At 35.4% G+C, this 25,378-nt stretch overlaps 1 protein-coding gene across 1 annotated transcript in view; it reads left to right on the plus strand.

Moving 5' to 3' along the window:
* The window catches only part of LOC149780264 (rotatin-like), a 118,296-nt gene that overhangs the window by 16,118 nt on the left and 76,800 nt on the right, over positions 1–25,378 (plus strand). Inside the window, exons 5-10 of the mRNA XM_089936360.1 lie at positions 2,846–2,930; positions 7,302–7,416; positions 9,221–9,365; positions 10,613–10,760; positions 14,017–14,287; positions 16,397–16,594. Of these exons, the coding sequence (XP_089792486.1) occupies positions 2,846–2,930; positions 7,302–7,416; positions 9,221–9,365; positions 10,613–10,760; positions 14,017–14,287; positions 16,397–16,594 (962 nt within the window). The remainder of the gene's footprint in view (positions 1–2,845; positions 2,931–7,301; positions 7,417–9,220; positions 9,366–10,612; positions 10,761–14,016; positions 14,288–16,396; positions 16,595–25,378) is intronic.

Consider the following 25,378-nt stretch of genomic DNA (forward strand, 5'->3'; position numbering starts at 1 on the left):
AAGCATGACAAGCCCCCCCCCCCCCCCGGCAATGAGGATTAACTCTAGTGACAAACAATATACGCAACCACTACCTTAATTTCGGCACTACAGTGGTTATTTGTGACTTACATTAGCCTGGTTTATGGACTTTAGCATCTGTCACCGGCAGCCAGAATCATTTTTCTTTTTGTTCTTTTTATGTTTGTTTTTTATCAGAACCATTTACTAACAAAGCAGTTGTTGTTACAATTTATTACATAGAGGTCAGTGGTGTTTGTCTCTGTTCTAGTGATACAGTATTTTATGGTGCTGGATTCTGGGTCCTACATAACAGCGGTAGCTATGATAAGGCTGGGAACCAGGCTAAGTGCTGTAATAATTGACATGTACTTTAGTCTAGTTTACAAAAGAAAATAAAAAACAAAGAAGCATACCTACATTATTTCAGATATCGGTAGCCAGCCTATTTTATTATTCTCAGAACGGTATATGTAGTCATTGTTAAGGAAATTAAATAAACTAGGTTGGTGGAGATTATCCATGTTTTTGCAATGCTGTCATTCATAGCAGTGTCGAAATGCATATTTTCAAAGACTTCGCTGTTGCTGGTTGTTTTCAGCAGGTGGTCTCTCACAACAGAGTGTTTATATAAGAAAATAGATCCATGCATTACAGTTGTGGTCGGAAATTACAGGTGGTTACTCATAGCAAAGGTCGTGCATAACAGGTTTTACTTTATTATTGAAAACAGTAATAAATTAAAAAAATGACAGAATTTGACCAATTCTAGCAGAAAGAATATCTGAATGAAGGCATTTAAAATGTGTTCAAATAATGCCAGTCTGCAATCAAATGTGATCAACATTATTAAAATAAAAAAAACATTAACTGACTTGATCACAGAGACCACTCAGCAGATTTTACCAAATTTGACAGAAAGAGCTTTTCATGATGTACAAATGATGCAATCAGTAGCATTGGAACAAATTTCTTCAGAGATGATCCTGCTGACCCAAATTTCTTGTTCTTGCAGTCTTAGTTTCAATCCCCTTCGAACCTCATGTTTGATATGCATCAGATTTCAATCCCCTTCGAACCTCATGTTTGATATGTGTCAGATTTCAATCCCCTTTGAACCTCATGTTTGATGTGCATCAGATTTCAATCCCCTTTGAACCTCATGTTCGATGTGTAAGTTTTTCAATCCCCTTGGAACCTCTTGTTTGATATGTGTCAGATTTCAATCCCCTTTGAACCTCATGTTTGATATGTGTCAGATTTATGAGATTAGACTGTAATGATTAAAATTTCAAGTTTTCAGTTGTTATCTAGTTTTAGTGTCCCATCATAAAATATGAAAGGGTCATATCATGTTATTCTCATCATTCCATCTTTATGGCTGAAAAATGTTTGAAAATATTATGCTCCATGGAATCAAGATTTTCATACCAAAAAAATAAATAAAATCCAGATTTTTTATCTTCATATTCTCTATAAATATTTGTCATAAGCAACAAAAAATTGTACTTGCCCAGCAAAATTTTACACTTGTCTCAGTCTTTGAGGTGAAAGCTCAATATTTTTATGAATGGTGAACATATGAGTTTTTCACCCACAAGATGATATATATCCGTTATTCACTCGAAACATTTTTTTATAATTTTTTCTCTTGCATGTTGACTATCTAAAGTATATAATAGATTTATGTAGGACATGTTGTAAAGTAATGTCAGCTGTTTACTGTTTATGTTTTGCTTTGGTCTGTGTCACTGTGCACAACAAATAGTTCCCCTTGAGACAGATGTAAATTAATTGATATTTCGATTATAACAATTTACTAGTTTCAAGGATATAAATTTCTCCTTTGAATACATTCCCTGATTACATTAATGTTAGGAAGAAATTGCTACCTCTCAAATCCAACAATTGTGGAAAGACAAAATGTTGTTCCTGCATACACCTCTGTCCTGTATGCTGCACATTACAGAGTCCAAAAACCGAGATTGTAAGCAAGGACATGACGAACCTGAAAAACCAAGATGGGGATGCCATTATTTCTGCTTGTCCTTGAAATATCCTGGGGATGGTGGTAATGGGGCTGTTTAATGTCTGAATACTCGTTTTGTAATCACACTGGGAATAATTGTCAGTAAAGAGCTCTTTTTAATAAAGTTGTTCGCTTTTTATGTAAAATTACCTATATAAAATTACCTTTATTTTAACTGGAGTAGCATAAAAAAATAGGAGACCATAACTGCTAACTTCTCCACATGATTTGTGCGATGTTTGTCTTTTGTAGTTTTACTCCCATTACTTGATATTATACAAAAGATTGATTAACATGATAAAACAATGCAGGTCAACTTTAGATTGATTGTAACAATGCAGTGAACATATCTATTAATTGGAGATCAAAATGTCTTCATTACTTAATTAGATTCTCAAGGTAATGCTCGTGGGCATCACTCTGATGGTCAGATGACACTTTTCATGTTTGAACACAAGAGTGCATATTAAAACTTATTTAATTGGTATTTATTTATTAAGATATTGCCTCCAATAGGTATTGCTAATATTTTAAATTATAAAACTTTTGTTGTATTTTATCTTTTACGTGTATTGGTAATATATTTTATTAAGAAAATTTAACACAATATATAATTTCTTCTTACAAGTTGTAAATTTCATTATGCTGATTCAAATTTCTGGACACTAACTGACCTTTTATTCACATTCTACATATGGGTGCCTATTGTGGGGGCATTTTCTATTAAGAAAAAAGGGGATCCACACAGGGATCCACATTATTATTATTATTATTATTATTACTGTAATTATTATTAGTGTTATTATTATTACATAGGATCACCCAGCTGCTTCAGAATGACTACCTTTCCCTGGCTTGCCCTGACTTCCACAGATAGACATGTCATTGTGTCTACCAACTCGTAAGTTAATCTCTAGCAATTTTTTGCAGTGAATTTAAGTGCAATGCTCTGTCATATTTAAAGTGTTTAAAATTTAGGGTGCTAAAATTACAAGCATGCATAAGATAACTTTGGTAACAGACATTTTTGGGGGTAAAGTGACCATATATTATTCCAAGGTTTAAAAAAGAAACAAAAATGGAAGGTATTTTAGTATTGTGAAACCTCTCAAGATTGAAACTATGGTAAATAATGAAATCTCCTTAAATTGAATCATGTTTTTAGTTCCCAATATATTTCATAGAATAGCAAGACATTTTACATCGTAAACTGAAGCATTTCTGCTCAGAAAACCACAATAAATACTATTTCTACACTAATATGAATGGATAAAACCGAAACTTAATCAGAGAATGTTGCCAAGGTTAATTAAATAGTGTAATAACTGAGTTAAAAAACCCAGTAGAGATGGAAAAACAGATATCAACACAATTTTAATTATTACATATCTGCTTGTATGTAAAAATGGACTGGCTGATAATACTTTATCAAAACAATATTTATGTTAGACAACATCTGATCACATCTGAGTTCTTGGTGAAAGTAAAGAACGCATTAAGAATCCCACTTCCCACCCCCTTACACCCCAAACAATTGAATCTTACCCCTATGGATTTTGGTCTTGAGAAGTTTAATTGTATCAGATGTGTAAGTTCTTCCTGTATTCTGATGAAATTGATACAGATCATGTCAGATGATGAAGAGTAACTACATGATATTGGTTGATAATTGATTTAAACTAGTGATGCACAGCTACTGTATATACTCACGTATAAGCCCATGCACATATAAGCCGACCCCAAAACTAAACAGGTATAAACACTAAAAAGTGCATGACCCACATATAAGCCGACCTACAACTCCGAGACATCTCAAGATGCACGAGATAAGTTCTAAATGCATTTATTTAGGCAAAGTTATATTTAAAAAAATTACATGTATATTTATCTTGAGGTTGGCATGCAGGATTATTAAAAAGAAATGGTATAAACTTGTTTGAAAATTAATTTATTTAATTTTCTGTTTTCTTATAGTTTTTGCCTAATTTAGATTTGTGTATAATTTGATTGAACGATGACAAGAATTTATCAATTGCGAGTTGCTGTAACGCTACCTCTCCCTTTTGACTTGATTATTGTTTGTTTATGCATTATTGCATTGGACATTTTATATCAGTGCACTGGTAATTACGTTTTTACTTTGCTTTGAAATTGTAAATACCTAACTCATTAAAATGTAATCCCAGTATGACATTACAATGAACAAACAATACGGTTTGATTCAGCGCTCGCAATTAGGCTACTGAATGTATTTACATAATGGCACCACCGCATGTACATTGTAGGTTTGATTACGTGCTGAATTAAGTACATCCCTTGCAGTCGAGTCATGGGCACCATTGCGCTAAACTTTAATGATATCCTCAAAATACAATAATAAAGTTTCAGAAATAATGCTTCAAAAATTATGCTAATACTGTAAAAGATGAGTTGTAGTTGGCTTTGATGTAAAGGACCTTACACCATAACTGTCAGCTTTCACACCTGGAGGGGAAAAAACTCCTGAGATTTTTGGGGTCACTCCATACGTTCCTCCCGATTTCATAATATCTTCTGATTTTTGCAGAGAATTCTTGATTATTACATTATGTCTTCGATTTTCATTTCTTCTAAACAAGAAAAGTCCTACATGTTCTGTTGTATCACCTGTGAATTATTGTTGTGATGAAATAGTTACTTTACTAATATAAAGAATTCGCTTCTTCACTAAATAGAATATTAAGTTAAAACATTATTCACATAAAGTATTGATTTTATTACCGCTACAATAATACAAAAATAAAAAAAATAAACTAGAACAACAAAAATGAATCACAACAATAAAATTGTCCTCAGTTAATTTCAATCACAAGAATGATCACTACGAATGATATAACACCATATGATATAGCGCCATTACCACAAAAGAAACTTATGATAGTGAACACCTGGCATTTTTATACCATATATACCAATTCTAATTACCATCGTTAAATTAAAAGAAAAATGAAAATACATACGATGCAGCAAATGTGTCCTAAACAACTAATTCAGAATACATGTTTTATAATAAACAATAGTAAATGCTTTACGAATAAGATCGGATATACAAAGACGGGGAAAATAGTTGCCACATGTACAGTACCATGAGGCTGGCTATTGTGGTACCTTTAGTCAACAAAATTGGGAATCCTTTATTTGCCAATCAATTGCTGGTGCTTGTGTAACACACAGTAGTGTAGAACATGGTTTCTTTGAATTATGACAGAGGGCCAATCATTTTCACAAAATAGTTGCATGGATAAGGATTCATTTTTAATTAGCCACAGCTGACCAGAATATGAAAATAGGGAATGTCACAGGGAGAAACGGTGAGTCTTTATGCAAATTTCATGCATATTGGGCCAGGAAGATCGATCAATATTTAGTGAAAACAAGGCTTTAGAAATGCCACGAAAAACCTCCTGAATTTAGGTCCCAATCTCTATTTTTTTTATTCAGTCTCCCTACTTGGCTTTTGAAAAGTTGACAGGTATGCCTTACACCCCGTTTTACAAAACTTCAGTAATCATGCTATTGTTATGGAACAAAAGGCAATTACACATCAATGTACTGGTATAATTACCAGTCAGAATTCCCTCTTATCACAAGCCAGTTTCAGGGTTTTAATGATTAACTGGCCTGTACTGCTGTCGCAAAACGAAAGACAAATTCGCCGACTATCAACAAAGGAAATGCCGAAACATCAAGCTTACCATTGTGTGGAAAGTTATGATATTTGTTCAGCTAAAACACAAAACTAAAATTGATTGATGTTGAGCTTAGTTGATCTTGATGAGAATTTAAGTCTTTATTATTACCACACTTCGTGAACATGTAAATTATGATGGTTATGTGCCTTGTACAATTAAACATGTGTACCTTTTTAAGAATATTACCTCAATTTGTAGGATTGCTTATATCATTGAAAATGAGTAACTCGTGAGCACATGATTCAACGTAAATGAAACAGCTTTTAAGGACTAGCTGAAATGTTTTCTGGAAGAATGCAGTTTGGTCGAAACAATGAATAAAGCAAAATCTGCATCTAATATGTTTGGGAATAAGTAAGGATTTAAATGATGCTATGCACGCATTGCACTGTGTAAGTACTGTACTTTGTAGTTCAGCATGGTCTCCCTGGTAAACACAACCAGCCCGTGAATTATGAAGTCTGTATTTACCTTTATTTAACTTCGAAATCAGAAAATATGCACATGCAAAATAATAACAAAATCAATCATAGTACTCTGTAACAGTTTAATAAATGTTGGGTCACCGAAAGTCATTTTTTTACATGCCTATGTCTTAGGACACAAAAAATAATTATTGTTTCATGTGCCAAGATTTACAGCCATTACATTAGTCAACATAAGTTTAGACATTCTCCCATGGATAAGCTGACCACCCCCTTCCTCCAGGCCTTTTATTCCCTAAATTATTCGGCTTATATGCGATTATATACGGTAGTTAACAAAACTGCATGGTTGCTATTCAGTCCTTGCAAAAAATTAGAGTACCTTTTTGTCTTGTGCATTCATAGTCACAGTAATCTATAAAATTAAAAAGCTACTTTGGAGTTGAAGTCAGAATCTCATGAATTTCTGGACTGAATATGCTCGGAGTATTCCCTCATGGAACATTGTAAATTAATTCCCTAGACCTTTCACAGGTGATTCAAGCATGGTGATACAACATGCCTTAATGTCGGACAGGTGCTTGCCACCATGCCTTAATGCCAGTGTCCTTTAAATATATTAACAGAGCATCGAAATTAAAACATATTTGAAGATGACTGGGCTTGTTCTTTGTTCCTTTTGGTTATTTGCAAATTCTTGTTCTGTTTTAACATCTAGAATGACACCAGATACTAATTATTCCTAACCTGGTGTTTGACGGTGACAAAAAATGTCACGAAAAATTCAACTGCTAATGAAAGAAACTTACTTTATTTTTTATCCGTCAAGAGGGTGACAATTATAATTTTGACCTACCAACCAGGCAAGAATGATGTAGGGAAAATAGCCCCAAAATTCTAATTTGTTTTTGTTCTTTAGTAAAAATTGGGTTATTACTATTTCACTTGCTCACTTTTAGTTTCTAAATGTAAAGGCTATATAAATTTTCACTGCTTTTATCAATTCAGGTCTTCCTTTCCACCACCTTGAATTTTTTCTTTGGAAAACCCCAGCTTCTTCTTCCCTTTTTTTTTAATTTTTGTGTATGATGCTACTGAGTTAATCTTGATTTTCAGATCTCTGCAGAGTCGAGAACCTCCACTACTAATCAGTACTTGTGAATTCCTTAGTGATGTTGTTTTCCAAGACTTCCCAGCAGAAATCTTCTTACAAAGACCTAATATTATTAAGGTTAGTTTGGTATTAAATACTACATCTTTATGAGAAAATATGGATTTAACGAAACACTTGACACATTATCCAAGATGTTTTTCCTGTTTCAGATTTGAAAAGATACTATGTCCATCCAAAACTTTTATTTGAAATTCAGAGGTAGATTTTTCTGGTAGCCCACCCAGTATACTATTGCAGTTGCCCTAGGATTGTAGTAATTAATATTCTTCATTACACACACACACACACACACACACACACACACACACACACAGGTCAGTTAGACAGACTGAAAACTGGTTGTCACTAAAATCATATGGTTGTCCACATTAGAAATTCTGTAATGGAAATCCACTTAACGTGATTAATCAAGAGTAAAACAGACTTCATGTCTAATGAAATTATTGGCTTCTTTTAGTTAATTTTATCAGAAATGTTTGATTAATCTCAATAAGGATTTTAATGCTTATGACTCATCATATTCCCTATTGGCTCTTGGAACATAAAAGATACTTTGTTGTTTTAAAAGAACCAAATTATGATGTTTAGTTGCTCATAATTGTAAGATGGTGCTGATTTGACCTTCAATATCACTGCCATGATGGCTAACTTGAAAATCTTGTTAATACTATTTATCCTAGATAAGTGGTTCCATTCCTGTGGGGCATGGACATCAGGGGGTTATTCCAAAGGGTCAGGGAATAGACTGACTCAATAATATGTCACACACACATACAGTACTGTTTATCAAATGTAGATATTTGTTGTTGTGGTGAATAAAATATGAATTCATTCACAATGGTTACTGATTTCATATTAGTTTTTTGTCATTATGTATTTTTTCCATTAATGGAGCCTAAAAGAACAACAATTGGCATGTTGGGAACCACTGTCCTAGATGGATGGTAATATTGACATTGTATTTTCACCAAAAGGATTATTATGATGCCTAGTTGGCCTTCAACAGAAATGGTACCATCTGATATCCAATATGACCACCATGGCTCCCATATTAAAAATCTTGTTATTGTTACTCCTCCAAAATGAAAGTCATACCAGCATGGGTTTTCCACCAGAACACTTTTTAAAATTTAAATGGTGCCAGTCTGATATCCAGTAATGCAGCTATTTTGAGAATCTTGTTACTGTTATTCCTCTAAAATGCAAACACATTTCAGTTTTCATCAGAAGAGTTCTTATGGTTTTAGATTGGTTCTAACTGAAAATGTTGCAAACTGGCTTTCAGTATGGCTGCCATAGTGGTCATGTTGAAAATATTGTTACCTTTGCTCCTCCTTGTTGGATGGCCAGAGCAGGATGGGGTTTTCACTAGAAGACTTCTTTTGATACCTAGTTAGTCCTAATTGAAAATGGTGCCACTTATACATTTAGTATATCAGCCATGATTTCCATCCTAAAATTTTTGTTGTCACTACTCCTGCCAAAGTCTTCTAATGATATCTACTTGGTCCTAAATGAAAATGTTGTCAATTTGACATCTAAAATGGTCACCACAGCAGCTAATTTGAAAATCTTGTAATAGCTGAAGAATATTGGAGATAGTTTAAACACTCTGCAGTTAAACGGAAGAAATTGTCCTTTCTTGAATTCATGGAAATTCTTTTTGTGAAGCAAAGCATCAATCCTTGTGAGTGACTATTTGTTTGTGTGCTGCTTTAAAGTAGGCTTTGAATGAAAACACTTTAAGCCGATTTTAATTAAACCTTCTTTTCTAACAATAGGATATGTACAATGATTTTAATAACAGCAGTTTAGATGAGTTATGAGACAAAATCATAGATATAAGTTCGTTCTTCTTCAGAATTTAATGGCACTGATGACAACACCTCATCAAGAGAATCAGAAGCTAAGAATACATGCGACCAGAACACTGTGTGACTACACTGTGTGCCTCAAGACCAGGATACGATATTACCAAGACCCCAGTTTATACACACCAAAACAAGGTACAATGTGAATGTCCCCATTGTTATTGTCGTTGTAGGGCCAGGATCAGATATTATCAAAACGCTTTTTTTGTATATACCTAAACAATGTAAAGTGGGTATGCAACCTTGATATTGTTATTTTAATTGTCTCTTTTGCAACAAATGAGACAACAACAACAATTAAAAGATTTTAAATCAGCAGACACATACATTACATATCTCTCTCTCTCTCTCTCTCTCTCTTGTTTGCATCAGTGGGTTGTGTATTGTTTTTACATTTATAGTCACTTGTATACACTATAGAAGGATGAAAGCTTCATAGTGGATGGACCTGCATTCTGCAAATAATGGAGAGGAAGCAATATTAATATAGAAGATGATATATTTTGACCCTAATGCAAAGATAACTGAATATCAGATTGAACATTTCACTATAAATATCCTTTTGGGCTACCTGAGATCAACATTGGTAGCCCAAACTAATCATTCTTGAAGTCTCTGGGCAAAAATGTGTCAGACCTACCTCTGTATAAGGTATTTGTACTTTCCATTATATTTCTGATATTTCTTAACAGAAGCCACTAAAATATGCTGTAATTAGGACAAGTCTTGTAAATAGTGTTTTTTCTTCATTTGTAAATATCCATCTTACCATTTTCAGTAATTGACTAAATTTGTAACAGTAAATTAAAAATGTTCTCAGGTCTTAATTATTATCAATTAATTACTCATCTCTACAAATGTCTCTCAGCATTACTGAATATAACTCTCAATTGTCATTTTTGAATACCAGTTGCAACATTTTGAAAGAAATAATTTTATTGCATAGTGTTTCAAAAATATGTTATTTTTATTAGCAGAATTGTTGCCATGCCTGCTTTAAAAAAAAATATGTTGACGTGTAGTTCTACTTTGTGAGCTGCATTTTGTTTTTGCACTATGTATGCATTGTCATTGTACAGAAGCATGTTTGTTTTGTAAGAAAAGATGTTACTGTGAAGTATATTATCCATATGCACACACTTTGTAACCTCATTTAAGACACTGGCCAAAGGATTGTACAGTTTGGACTGTAATAAGAGGAGGCTGGTAAAGGAAAGTAAAGCCATGGCTTAAAAATTGACAAAAAACACAAGAACTAGTTGTTTGGGAGAGTTAAGTATTAGTTAAAGGAGATTATTATTATATGAATTTGGATTAAATGTATATAACAAATTAGTACCAATTGAGCTATATATAAAAATATTTCATGAATATTTTTCTAGATTTTAGTGCCACCCCTTCACCTTTTTCCACACCTACTAGTTCCACTTCTGACCCTGTGGTGGATGGGAGACCATCAGTGGTGGGCTGGAATGACACTCGCCCCCGGGGAGATGGACGAGATGGGGACACATCTGCATCATCAAGCAGGTAAGAAATAAGTTGTTTAAACAATTTTTTAAATAGTAACTTCATGACCCCCAACTCACCTCTGTGGTGAATTTGATTTTCAAACCTTGCTAAATACTTAGAGATGATTCCAACAATGAAATTAAGGGCTCCCATCCCTAGAATTGGGAATTTATATCATGAAATGAGTATTTGAGGGAATTTTTCACACATAGGCTTATGGTTCCTAAACTCCTATCCCTCATCACTTATAACTTTTGTTGCAATTTATTTTCAGATGCCTTTTTATAGCAGATTATAAAATTAATATTATAAAGGTTTGTGTACACCAGAATTGTTTATTTCATTTAAGTAGCAGGAATAGTAGAGGTTGCTGCTGTCATGCTCTTGACATGAAAACAGCTTTTTTTAATAACAAGTCCTTAATATTTGATCTGTTTCTTCTTCTGATATATAAATTTAGGCTGTATTGTAATAATTGTTTTTTACTTACTGGAATAAAGATAGCCAGTGATCACATGGCAGAATTAGTTTCCAGCAAACTAAAATTCTGTTCTCTTTTGAAGAATATTAATCTTTGCAGCATAATTACCAAGCAGATACAAGGCAATGAACTAGAATACTGAACACTATTAAAAATTATATTCCCTTTACAATGAATAAAGCATGAAATGGAATGTTATAAAATAAAAAAAAACATGATTCGGTTCATTAGAAGTTAGGTGGTTGAGAAAATAATTTAACATTTCATGCGAGTTCAAGCATATCTCGGTAAACAAGTCTCAGTTGAATTTAAGAATTCAAAGCACAAAATATGTATAAATTATTACTGATGTATTGTCAGCTATCCAAACAGCTGTTTAAAAAATATTATATAATTAATTTATCAGCTTTTCAGCAGTGTACATGTGTTGATCCAGACACTTGCAGAGACCATTCTAGGGGGTAATTTAGGCAAAATAGTTACTTTAGAGTCAGTCATTTAATCTAAATAGGCCCAAAAGAGTGAGGTTCACTTTACCTTGTATTGATTTAACAATATTCCCTTTGCCCTTTTTTTCAATACAGTGCATTAATAATTGAAGTGAACCATTGACTTTTGGTAAATTTTACCTTGAGAGAAAAAGGTAGAAGAAAAGGAAGGTTTATGTACTGTGATCAATTTTGGTGCTAATTTGATGATCATAAATAATATATTGCTTTCTATGGAATTCCTACCAAAAATTGATGCATATTCCATGAAAACAAGCTAAAAGTTGAATTTGTGTAGTCCAGATGGAAACACTCAGTGGATGTATCGAGGACTATTGCTAATAAAAATGATCAATGGATCCTGTATTTCATCATACAGATTTATGAAAAGAGGCCATCTGGTATGGAAACAGCTGCTGAGTTTAAACTGTAACATATTTTCCAGCTTGCCATTTTATGTTATACAACAACTGTAGTAAAGCTTCATAAAAACAGTTTTACTGTTTTTATAAACTTCTAAGCATCACATGAAATTATGCAGAAACAGTTGTTTCAAGTGACTTTGTACACCTGTTTCTCTCTTGTTCATCAACTTGACCTTAATCAGGTTTGAGAGAGTTAATTTTGTCCAAATATTGGAGTCAGCTTGGAGCCTGGCTTATTATGATTAAATGCACTTAAAAACGGTGCCAAGCTTTTGCATGATTAACATAACTTCAGGTGAGGAAAAAGGTAAAATCATACCTGCAACCTAGAAACACATATCAAGGATCTGAGTGGAATGAGAGAAAAAGTTCATATAAGCAAAATTTACTAACATTCAATTGGGATATTTCAAAATAACAATTCTGGGGCTACCAGTAGAAATTGGGGCCACCAGGTGACCCCAATTAATATAGCAGAGTCATCCCTTTACTTAGGAATGTACTGAATACTTAGACATTCTTAGATGCAGAATACCATGCTCTGTGTGTCCTTGACAATGATTGCATTAAACATACAGCCTATAGTCAAACTACATTGAAAACATGTTAGGGCCCCACCTAAACATAAGTGGTTTTTTTTTTATATAAAAAATTCAGATCTTCTTTTATACAAAGATATATAATTTGTAAGAGCTTCTGTGTAAATTTTTAAAAAGTTTTCCTAAAAGATTTTTTTTGTGACAACATATGCAGTTAAGCAGAGTAAAGTTACCCATTTTTATTTTGTGAATTAAAATGAGTTACATGCAGATATTTGTGAATTTCAACCGATATATGTTTTTAATGATACAGTTTGTCTTTTGGTATGTAGTCATATATCAAATGCAGATGTTATAAGGGCCTCTCAAAATAGAAACACGGCTTTTAATTTTAAGAACATACATTTTTTAAACCAAAATGTTTTTGATTCTGTTCAGTAAGTATCAAATTAATTTCAAAAATCAATTTCATCCATGAAATAACCTGGAACTATTTGTTTATAAAAGTATGTGAACCCTGTGTAATGCTGTCTCACTTTACGATCAAATGAGACTAGCCGCACTACCATTTTGCCAAATTCATTTTGCAGCAGTACAGTTACCCTTAATGTCCTCAAGTCCTCATGTACATTGATGTTTGTATGACCGTATTAAGTCTGATATGTTGTGCTTGGTGCCCTTCCATCTGTTTATATGCCTGTCCATTAGCTTTGTTTTATCAGGCCTTTGTAACTGTTGGCAAGATTGTCATGAAACTTTGCTCCGATATATATCCTAATTAGTGTGTTGTACACTATAGCCAGGTCCCCTTGCAACAAGATCATGGTCACTGCATGGGAACTTGTCATTATGTGACTTGTATCTTTGGAGCATAAGTTTTGAATCACTGTAAATATTTAAATGAAATATTTGCAGACTATATGTCACATATAGATAATGTATAGTATACCATATCAATGCCCCCAGCCTCAGAGTCAGTGTCATTGTAAAGGAATATAATTAATTTACCTCTATTCATGTATGGGCATAACCAAGGAAGATAGTTTGATGACCCTTTAGCCTTTTGTGTCTTTTGACTTGACAGTCTCACATACTCATAGTCCTACCCCCACCCCCACCTCAAGGTCAAGGTCACAATGATAATGTAGGTCATTGCCCTATTTCTTTATTTAGGCTTGCACATTTTAATATCTACAGATATTTTGATGATACTTTTAACAGGTCTACACCTTATGCATTAGTCAAGTTCCTGGCACAAAGGTAAGGGTCATTTTAAGGGTAAAGGTCATACGTATTTTGTGGTTGTATTTAAAGGTCATGTATTGGTAATCTCTTGCCCAGATCTTCTTCCACTGTCTCAAGTGTTGGCTTCAGTCCAGGACCACTGCAAGAGGAGACAGACTTTGAGGAGATGCAAGCCTTAAAATTCATCCAGATGACATTGCCGCAGTTTTGCTCCACGGTTCTTGAGAAAGGTTTGCCATTGCTCCAGACTAACTCAGAAGAAATGGTGATGGAGCTGCTGTATTTGATGAACCAGACCCTTGATATTTTGTCTTACATTGTCACACCTGCTGTGTGGGAGGACATCTCTGTGGCTTCCAGGGAAGTGGTATGACAAGAATTTTACTTTTTTCTTGCAGCAAATGGTGATAATAGTTTTCTAGCTACAGTCATGATGGTGGTGGCAAAGTTTCTGTTCTCTTTTTATCAAAGTTAAGCACTTTAGATATTGTTGGTACATTGTGGTATGGTGCATAGGTGAGACTATAATTATTCTCTTATTGTGTGCATTCACTTTCATGTCGGGTTGAACTGCAAAAAACAGAGACCCTGATTTTCTTCAACACAATACACTGGCAGATCAGGGTCTGTGTTGGTTGCTCTACTGATTACTACTAACAAACTACATAGACCCAGATCCATCTGCATATTATGCATTGGCATCTGGTTTTATGCTGACTGCAGCTGGATTTTATATATGAGAGAGAATACATGGTAAATCCATGTAAAACTTTGTCATGGCCATGTACAGTATGTGACAAAGAGTGAGACCTGTTATCATAGATTGAACACAAATATTTAGTACTATTTTGATAATGAGAAAATAGAAATGGGAGATACCTTTTACACCTTATGAATATTACTTACCTAAATTTAAAGATGACCATTCTTTCTTGATACAAATTGGATTTTCAACCAAAAACATGTGATCCAATGTTTACACAAATGACATATTGTTGCACAGAATAGTATGATGTGCAGAATAGGCAGTCACTGTGGTTTACCTCTACAAATGTTTTAATGAACAATCCAGATTTTATAATCATTTAACATTTGCACATGGTAGCTGTAATATATCTCTTTGACAGCATTATGCTGTCCTTGTATACTTTGCTTTACCTTCTGTAATTTGTACAGATAAACTGCAAACTAGCTGCTGCTTATTACATGACCCTGGAAAATAAATTAAGGATATTATTATTATTATTATTATTATTATTATTATTGTACATGCAATTAAATGTCATGAATTCAAAACTTTTATTTGAAAATGTATTTACATAAGTATTGTAAATTATGCACTACACCATTCTCAGTATGTATAGTGGTACCCCTCTTGACCGCCCCCCACCCCCCGACCAGTGGCCACCTGCTTCTTAAGGCCAGAATCCCTTGGCACCAACAAGTTTGTGTTCAAAAGTACCCCTCTAATGCGACCTCTTTGATGATTACTTCCAGACATAATTGTTGAGATCATAACTTGGTCAGCATTGGCTAAATATATATTTTGTGGATTAACACACATAAAGAAATTAACCTTGAACAAAACAGGGTACAAGACAAAGACCGAAAAATCAGGTGACAATGCTTCCATCGCTTCCTTTATGAAGAAGGCATTTCATCCACTCTACAAAAGTTTCTTCTGCATAATTAAATCATATACAGTTAGCAACATCCAAATAAATCATTGCCAAACATTAACATGTTTTCACGTAAACAGATATGTATTTACTTTAGAAGAAAGTTGGGTATTCTACTTGATAACAGGGGTGGGTGTGCATGGGGGGGCTTGCAAACAATTTTATGTAGAAAAGACTAAAATAAAACAATTTTATGCTGAAAAGACTCAAAAAAACAACGTTATAACCAATAAGGAGATTATTCAGCAGCATTGGGAAAATGGAGCAAATGGAAAGAGAATTATAAATGTACCAAGATTTACATGACGTTTTTGAATGGTTTTGCAATATGCATGTCAACAATACCTGCGTGCATATCACGCTTCTGTCACGAATAAGAACTATTAATGTATATTTAGTTGAAATAAGTCTATTCTTAAGACAAGAAGAACCTTTTAATAATTAATGTTACTTTTAAATGAAGATATTAAATGCTTTGAAGTATGTAGCTTTCTTATTTTATGTACATTACATATACATGTACATATACTTCTCACAAAAATGTTAGTCCCCCTCTGGAAAAGCCACCCATCTTATAAGGCCACTTTCCCAGTTCAAAAGGGGTGGTTGTATAAGAGGGGGACCACTGTATTATCTATGAATATATTTATCACAAAATATACTTACATTATGATAAACTGACCATGATCTTCAGTTGATACTGTATATGTAAGTCATGACTTTGTTTCAGAGTTTTGGGAATCTTGTGTAGATATTTAGAAAGTATTAATGAACATATTTGTATGGATTGTCTTCAGGTGGACAAGTTAACAGAGAACCTGGAGACAGTTGGAAAGCTGATAAAATTTCACCACCATACTAATGTCCCCTTCAGTCAGTCATGGGATGACAGCAGTATTCAGAACACAGGGGACCTAGTTCAGCATAGATTGGCCTTCATTGGTATCAGCATCTTCCTTACCAAGTTACTTAAGGTTCTGGTACCACTAGAGAAGGTAACTCTAGCACTGCTACTATAAAATACTTTATATATTAAGTCAAAGACTGTTTTTTCTTGAAATCCTCAGCTATGATTAGTGGTCAATGTAAATATATTTATGTGCAGAATATTACAAAATTATTAACATCACAAAGGGCACTTGACAGGTATGTTGAAATTCAAAACTAACTTCCAGTAACTTAGAGTATGACAGTAGTGCCTGTAGTGAATAGAACACTGAAATAAATGCAGGGCTGAATAAATTCCATAGCCTGATGCCCAGAATAAGTAAAATTCCTTGTTAGACTAGTGAAAGAGTTATGGACATATCAGTTTTTACCAACATGAAAAATATCCAACAGTTGCAAATTTATTTTTCACAGCTGGGGTGTAAATAATTGCTCAGATAAACCAGTTGCATTCACAATTAAATTATGAATTGTAATAAGTAAATGTGGGTAATTATAATAGAAATTATCATCAAGCTTATCTGCTGCCACCAGCACTCATAAGAACACCTGCTGACACGTGTACAGGAAATAGGAATTCATAGCCATTGTGTTATACCCTGTTTGCTGACACTGTCATGTATATCTCAGCCGGGGCCCCGAGTGGCCGAGTGGTCTAAAGCGCTTACCGTTCCGGATCACTGCCATCTCACCTCTGTCTGCGTGGGTTTGAGTCCAAGGCTCGGCTAGCGTGGGTATGTGGGAAAGCCTGCCAGTAGCTTCTCATGGGTCGGTGGTTCTTCCCTGGGTTTTCCAGGGTTCTTCCTCCGCCAGTTATACTGGCTGCCATGTATACCCTATCTTATGCTGAAAAATGGCATTAAACCCTAGAACAACAACAACATCTTAGCCTCACTTGGTGTTAAAGGTTTCATTTATTGAGATGCTGGCTGTGGAGCAGATAAATTAGTTGCTTATATTGCCAAGTAAAAGTACATCAGAAATTCTAACATGTAGTATTCTTGTTTTCAAGATAATACTAGAAACTACATTAGAGATATAATAGAGACTGAAGCAGATATACCACACCTTCAGTGTGTTAATACTAGACTGAAACAGATATATCTGACCTTAGTTGTGATAAAACTAGACTAACACTAAAGATGCATGCAGTGACTTATTAGGCATCCCTGAGTATTAATTTTAAAAAAGGGATTTGATAATGCATTCAGCATGCAGCTGAATGCCACTCATCCATTGTCATCATTTGACTCCCAAGCGCTTGAATCTGTTGACAGGTAAACAATAGCACTGGACATGGCTGTGGGTGTATAGTTGCATAATTGTTCTATGCTCAACAATACTTAAATGGCAGTGGTGATTAGGATTGCGAATAAATCTGTTCCTCATCCCCCATATCTGGATCCACTGTCGTATAAGTTCTGTCAAACATGCAGTAGTTATATCATTGCTTTGACTGCAAAGAATATATTCACCCTTGGCTGAAGAAGGGAAACAGAAGTGACAAGTAGAGGTGAGAGATTTGTCCAGGGCACAGCAGACACTTGGATATACTTGATAAAAACACATGAATCTACAGTTAATAATCTATATTCATTTTAAAAAATTAAAAAATTTACCCCTTCATATGTCTTATTAGGTGGTTGCATCATTTGTGTCAGCCATTTGAGATGAAAACCTGTATGCCAGACCAATAAAAACCTTACAAAGACCAAAAAACCTTACACGAAAAAATTTATTCATACATTATATCAGATCAACAGTTTTAAAACAACAAATGCTATACACAAATTATTATGACACATTTATATAATTATTTACATTTCTGAAACTTTATTTCATTCTTTTTACTTATAACACTATCATCTTCCTGCTTTGGCTAAGCAAAGAAACTTTTGATGGATGCTTCCTTCTTCATTTCAAAATTTCTTTTGTGCAGTTTTGTCCTGAAGTGTTCCTCCAGATCATATATGCTTGACACCACCACTTTAATGTCTTTACTGCATATTTTACAAAAAAGCCTGTGAAGATCCTAACTTGGATACATCTACAATGCCAGGGAAGACTTTAATCCAATCAGCCTGAAACTTGCCACGACCTTGGTCAGTGTCTTCAAGCTTGCGTTTCTTTTAGTTGGGCTCAGCCATTTGATGGATGGAATATTTCAACTAGATGAGAGAAATAAAAATAAAAAAATAAAAATTTAGATTTGACATGTGATAGAGGAAGATCTCCCGATTACAAATATGTTATGAATTTATATTTGACCCCATAAAACTGAGGATATTACACCAGGAGCTATCCAAAAATTGAAATCTAGAAATATTTTTTTTTACAAAGTGGCAGTCTGGCAGTATTTGCCTCGTAAGCTGTTGATCATTTCTATTAAAATTGTGCATCTGGTGTTTCAAAAGTTATGAATTTGCTATATGGTGTGCTGATTTTGGTCACAAACGATATAAATTGGCATTGTTACATATTTTCGAGTCATTCAGTATCTGTCATTATGGCAATGCATCCTCCTGTTTGCATTATCTATCTGACAAACTTAACTCAAAACTATAACAGCAAGATAAAATGCCGGTGCTAAAATCAGTAGAGTATTTGTTTTTTATTAGTATATTGTTAAAATTTTAATCAATCGACTTTATCTCTACACAGAAAAGTCGGACGAATTACAGTTACACCAACATGATTGCCACACTATGTAAAGTATGAAAATTGATGCAAACTTTATGTACTTGATAGTAATCAGTATAAATAATAAAATAATAATGTATAAATAAGAAAACATACTTACTACACAGGTATTCGAGTGAGCGTCTAATCTCTGAGCAATGAACGACAAGATCTTCACATACTGGGGTTCAGCCGTTAATGAAACTCGTTTCATTATCAAAGAAAAAGCGCAGTTTTGAGTATGATTTGATTGGTTGTTTTGGGCCACCATAGTCTCACTGAGTTCTCGTGCTAAAAAATTTGTGCCAAGAGTCCTAGATGCACACAAAACTAAAAAAAAAAACATACAAAATGGTTGTATGGCCATACACTGATGAAAAAGGAAAAAACTGTACAAATTTGAGTAAACCGTACAAGTTGATGCCTATGGGTTGCATCCAACAATAAATTTATCCCTATGCAACAGATTTCCCCCATTAATATCAATAATACCATACATGTTGCTTTTGCATAGGTGGTATGTTTCGAGGTGGAAAATACCCCAAATGAATTACGGTGAACCAGAAGATTTTAGAACACTGGATTGCCCCTGGGACACCCCACACTGCCCTTGCACTTTAACACCCTTCATTCTTTTCATGGTTGGATTGCTGTAAGGTTTGCATTATTTACTTTGATGAATAACTGTCTTTGCCGTTTGGGTTATCAAGTGTATTTACTATATCTCTTGTGTGTGTATTCTTCATAAATGTTTAGTTTATATTCTGGTTTGAGTTATTTTCTCAGTTAATTTAAGTTCTCTTGGGAGTTATTTGCATTTGTTTGATACATGATGTGTATGACTTTGCATTTTATTCTTTTTTTCTCCCATCACAGGGTTTTAGTGAATCTAATTTGGTTGTGCATTTTTCTAGCCAGGGCTGGTAGTTAGTTAAATTGTGCCAATCCTGGTGTCATTTGTAGTCTATGGACTCACATTGATACATGCTATTGTTCATTACAAATCATTGTAATTCACATTTCCCATATTGTGAATTGTGCTATTTTTGTACTTGGTAAAGCAGGTTTACCTTCATATCATGTGCATAGTTACTGAACACAGGTTCTTTAGCAAATTTAGTATCTGATAGCTTTCTGTGGTTTTTACCATTTTTGTTAGCAATCGTTCCTACTGGGTTTTTGTTAATTTATTTGTCCCTAGTTTTTGTTAAGCCTGGTGACTTGATTATCTTGTATTTTTTTATGGGATGTGAGGCCTTCTACCTCAGGTAAGTGATTGGTCAATTATCTACTTGTGGCCACTCCGGTAGCTTAAGTGGTTAGAGCATTCGACTCAGATGCTGGAGACATACAAAATTGGTAATTGCAGCTGCCTCGCTTGGCACTCAGCATTAAGAGATTAGTGTAAGGGTTGGTTGGCCTGGTGTCAGGATAATGTGACTTGGTGGGACTTGATGCTACATGTCTGCAGCATGATGTCCCAGTGCTACATGTGGCCATGGACTTCTGGACCTTGGCCGCATTGTAATACAGTCTTGGCTGCAGGCCATTGACCTACATCATCATACAAAGTTGGGTCAAAAAGAGGGAGCTAGATAGACCTTCTTACCCAGAACACTCTTGGTGTTTTGGGAGTCGCCCTCACCCACCTGCTAAGTCGACTGCTAAGACCAGTCTATTAACTTTACAGGAGGAGTTATCAGTTCAGGTTCATCTTTCCCCCATTTCTCCCCCACAACATAGACAATGTGTCACTTAGACCTGCTTCCCAGGGGAGAGAGAGCAGTCTGAAGAAGTCCATTCTGTCATTGTTGATGTGCATGAGTTTGAATTTTTCCTCTCACCCATCAGTTGAGGCTGCAGAGGAGAAGGAGTGCTGGTCTTTTGATAAAGCAGTTAACAAGATTTACTGCCTCATGGTCAGTGACCTTTGCTCCAAACCTTCAGTTTCTGGTGACTCTAAAATTCTTTCCAGTTTGAAGAAACTCTCTGGAGCAAACTCTTGAGCAAATCTCTTGTTTCTTCCTCACTCAGTTACAATTAAGGAGCTCTCACAAAGGTTTAACAAGGGACAAGACATTTTTACTCAAATGTGGGGGATCCCCCCCTCCATGTTGCAACTGTCCATAGTTGCTTCTAGCTATGACCTACTGAACATCCCACTACGGATCTTGACGTTAGATCATGTGATCATTTCTACAGAGACCTGGGCTTGCATTCCATTAAAAACTCTGGAATCTTTAGAGCAAAAGGCTCAGTTACTAGTAACCATAGGATTGCATTCCAACCTCATTTCAGCATTGGAAGCAGTGGCATAAATTTCTAGTCATGCATTGTCTTTGTTCATGACCATGTCAGCCTAGCTTCTCCGCCTCTGCAGAGGTGTTGCTCTGGACACTTCCAAAGTTTTATTTGAATACACTCAGAACCTTCTGAGGGCTGCCCCATTGATGGCAGAAACTCTTTGGAGGGCTTACCCCTCCACTGCTTTTCAGGATTTGAGGCACGAACTACACCAGTCCCTTGTATCCATTTCTGACTCTTCAGAACCGGCCAAGAAGTGAAATAATCTCTGATTTCTGGCCCACATACCCATGAACACCCTCAATCCCACTCCTATCTGGTCACTGATACGTCAGAGTTAGTGTGGGACACTCATCAAGAGCTGAAAGGACTGATTCTTCAGGGTTCGTGTTTCTGGGAGAAATCTACCTTCCACATTAATAACTTGGTAATGAAGGAAGTATTCTTAGCCCTTCGGGGGGGCGGGGTGTACACTGAGTAAGAGGTTGCTGCATGATCATCCTCTTCAGCAACATTTCATTGGTGGTTTTCCTTAGGAGACAAGGAGGCACACATGTGCCTTCTCTTACCATGGGGGTTTTGAACCTACTTTGCAGGGCAGTTTTAGAAGAAATTTCCCTCCAAGATCGGGGCCCTGAGTGGCCGAGTGGTCTAAAGCACTCTCCGTTACAGATTACTGCCATCTCATCTCTGTCTGCGTGGGTTCAAGTCTCGGATTCAGCCATTGTGGGTATGTGAGAAAGCTTGTCAGTAGCTTCTCGTGGGTTGGTGATTCTTTCCTGGGTTTTCCTGGGTTCTTCCTCCACCATTAATACTGGCCGCCATGTATAGCCTATCGTGTGCTGAAAAATGGAGTTAAACCTCACAGCAACAACAACAACCCTCCAAGATCACCACATTCCCGACAAAAAGAAATTTTGATGGACAGTCTGTCAAGGAAAATGAAGATAGTCCTCATGGAATTGTTGCTGTACCAGTCTGTTGCAGATGATATCTTCTGGGGATTTTTTTTTTTCTCGGACTTGTTTGCAACCAAGCTGAACAACAAACAGGGATTTTATGTTTCCCCAGTCCCTAACCAGAGGGCCTGGGCAATGAATGCTTTCAGCCTGAAATAGGATTGTATGTTCACTGCACCTTCCCACCTTTCAAGATCATCCCACAGGTTTACACAAAGTCAGGCACTCCACTGCTCAGCACATTTTGATTGTCCCTCTGTGGCCCCAGTAACTGTGGTTCAGTGATCATGTAGATCTGCTGATGCATCATCCCAGGACTTTACTTCAGAGGAGGCTACTATCTCCTACATAACAGCCCACATATTCTCCATCAGCACATTTGGCTCATCTCAAATGATCTCTATGCAAAGAAATATTTTTGATCAAAGTTGCCAAATGCATCATTTAGTCCAGAAGAAGATCATTGCCTAAGGTGAATGATGCCAAATGGAGAATCTTTTGTGACTGATATAGTAGAAGACACATCCATCCTAGCTGTCCTTCTATGAATGCATTGACTAATTTTGTTCTCTTCCTTTTCAAAGACAAGCAATGCTCAATTTCTGCTTTTAAGGGCTATTAAGTATCCCTTTCCAGCACCCCCAAATTTTGAAAGACAGGGCCATTGGGTCAGGTTCTCACTTAGCACACCCAATCAGATATTTTGAGCTTTAAAGACTAATGACTTGCTCCTGAATGTCTCATTGGAATCTTGCACTCTAATGGCTCAGTGGAATATTTCTTGTGTCTTGTTGTCTCTTAATTAACATCCCTATGAACCTTTGGGTGAAGCTTCCTTTGGGAACCTTACACTAAAGAGGGTTTTGTTATGTCCTGTCCATAGTGCAGGGCTGCATCAGGTTCAGTGGGAATTATGAGTCGCTTTCTCTCCTTTTTAGAAACTAGGTTTTTATAGACAAAACCCAGCTTCAGTCAGTTGCTCTACTCCCAGTTGAGATCCACTGTCACTGCCTTATCTGCTGGGGATGGTCATGATAAACTTTTGTGTCCAGTTAGGGCTTTGTTTTTATTTGGCACCTTCCAAAGGGAGAAGGAAGGGTAGGAAGCATCTTTTCCTCACAATTAAAGGTTCACTGATATTTCAGTTTCCACCATTTCTAAGTGAATTGCATTTATTATCAAGAGAGCTTACCAGTTCCTTACTGATAATGACCTGTTTTTTTATGAAGATTAAAGCTAATACTTACCTGTTGCTATTGCCAGATTAATTCCTCGTACAGGTATATTTTTTGTGATGGCTGGTCTTGAGTTTGTATAGTTTTTAGTTGGATCCATCTTATATGTGAGTATATACGATAATTGTTTTGAGAATTGTTGTACTTTTAGTGTGTATAGGAATCCTCATAAACATTTATATTTCCATCTATTTGCCCATCACACTATTGCTTTAATGCAAATGGCCCTACAGATTTTGATGGATTACCATTAAACTTGGTCAGTATTGTGGTTTTCTAGCGGAAGATGTGCTTTTTGGCAATCACTTTGCTGTTCTCACAATTGTATTATAAATTATTTCCCTTTTTGGCCATGCAGATAAACATTTTGCATGGCAAAAGTTATTTCCCTTTGACTTGCTGCTAAACATTATGCATGGCAAAATCTTGTGAATGCAGCTAATCTCAGTTTTCAGTGGATCACTTTTAATCTTGGTTTAATTTATGGTTAACATCAGAAGAGGCGCATTTTGACAAATCACTGTGCTTCTATGAATATTGTTTGAGTTATTACTATATTTTGACTTACTGCATATACTTGCTTATAAGCCAGACTACATAGATAGTGATCTGCAGCACATAATGTGTTGACAGATCTGGGTCTGTGTGGCTTGTTTGGAGTAATCAGAAGAACAAAACACATTGATCCTGATCTGCTGTCGCCTAGACCTTAATCTGCTGGCACATTATATGACAAAATATTAGGGTTTATGTTGTTTGCAGTTGGACCTTTTTAATTATGGATCATAATCTGGTTGCCTGATGTATTGTATGACATAATTTTGGGAATGCAACTAGTCACCTGCTTTTCATTGGATTGCCTTGAAACTTTTTACATTATTGTCATCATTTTGCACAGATCAGCAAAGTACTGTCCTCCAGAAATCTTTATTAGAGGCTCTTGTGTTTTGTCTTGCAACTGAATGCAGTGTATGACAGAATCAAGTTGAACACAACTATTTATGCAGTTTTTAATGGATAACTGTTAAACTTGGTACCTGTTATGGTCATCATCTGATACTGTACATATCAATAACTCGCTATTCTCATTTAATTTTCGTTAGAGTTATTCACTTTTACTTGGGACTGGATCTAGTGCATGACAGAATTTTGATAATGCAGCTTGTGTCACAGTCATTTTTGCGTGGGGCTGGATCTCGTGTTTGACAGAATATTGAGAATGTAGCTTGTGTCACAGTCATTTTTGCTTGGGACTGGATCTAGTGTTTGACAGAATTTCGAGAATGTAGCTTGTGTCACAGTCATTTTTGCTTGGGGCTTGATTTAGTGTTTGACAGAATATTGAGAATATAGCTTGTGTCAGTCATTTTTGCTTTGGGGCTGGATCTAGTGTTTGACAAAATATTGAATAATGTGGCTCGTGTCACAGTCAGTTTTGCTTGTGATTGGATCTAGTTTTTGACAAAATATTGATAATGCAACTTGTGTCACAGCCATTTTTGCTTGGGCTGGATCTCATGTTTGACAGAATATTAAGAATGCAGATTGTGTCATAGTCAGTTTTGCTTGTGACTGGATCTAGTGTTTGACAGAATATTGATAATGCAGCTTGTGTCAAAGTCAATTTTGCTTGGGCTGGATCTATTGTTTGACA

The sequence above is a fragment of the Sinohyriopsis cumingii genome, chromosome 16, assembly GCF_028554795.1.
Source record: "Sinohyriopsis cumingii isolate HCF-2022 chromosome 16, ASM2855479v2, whole genome shotgun sequence".
Classification (NCBI taxonomy): domain Eukaryota; kingdom Metazoa; phylum Mollusca; class Bivalvia; order Unionida; family Unionidae; genus Sinohyriopsis; species Sinohyriopsis cumingii.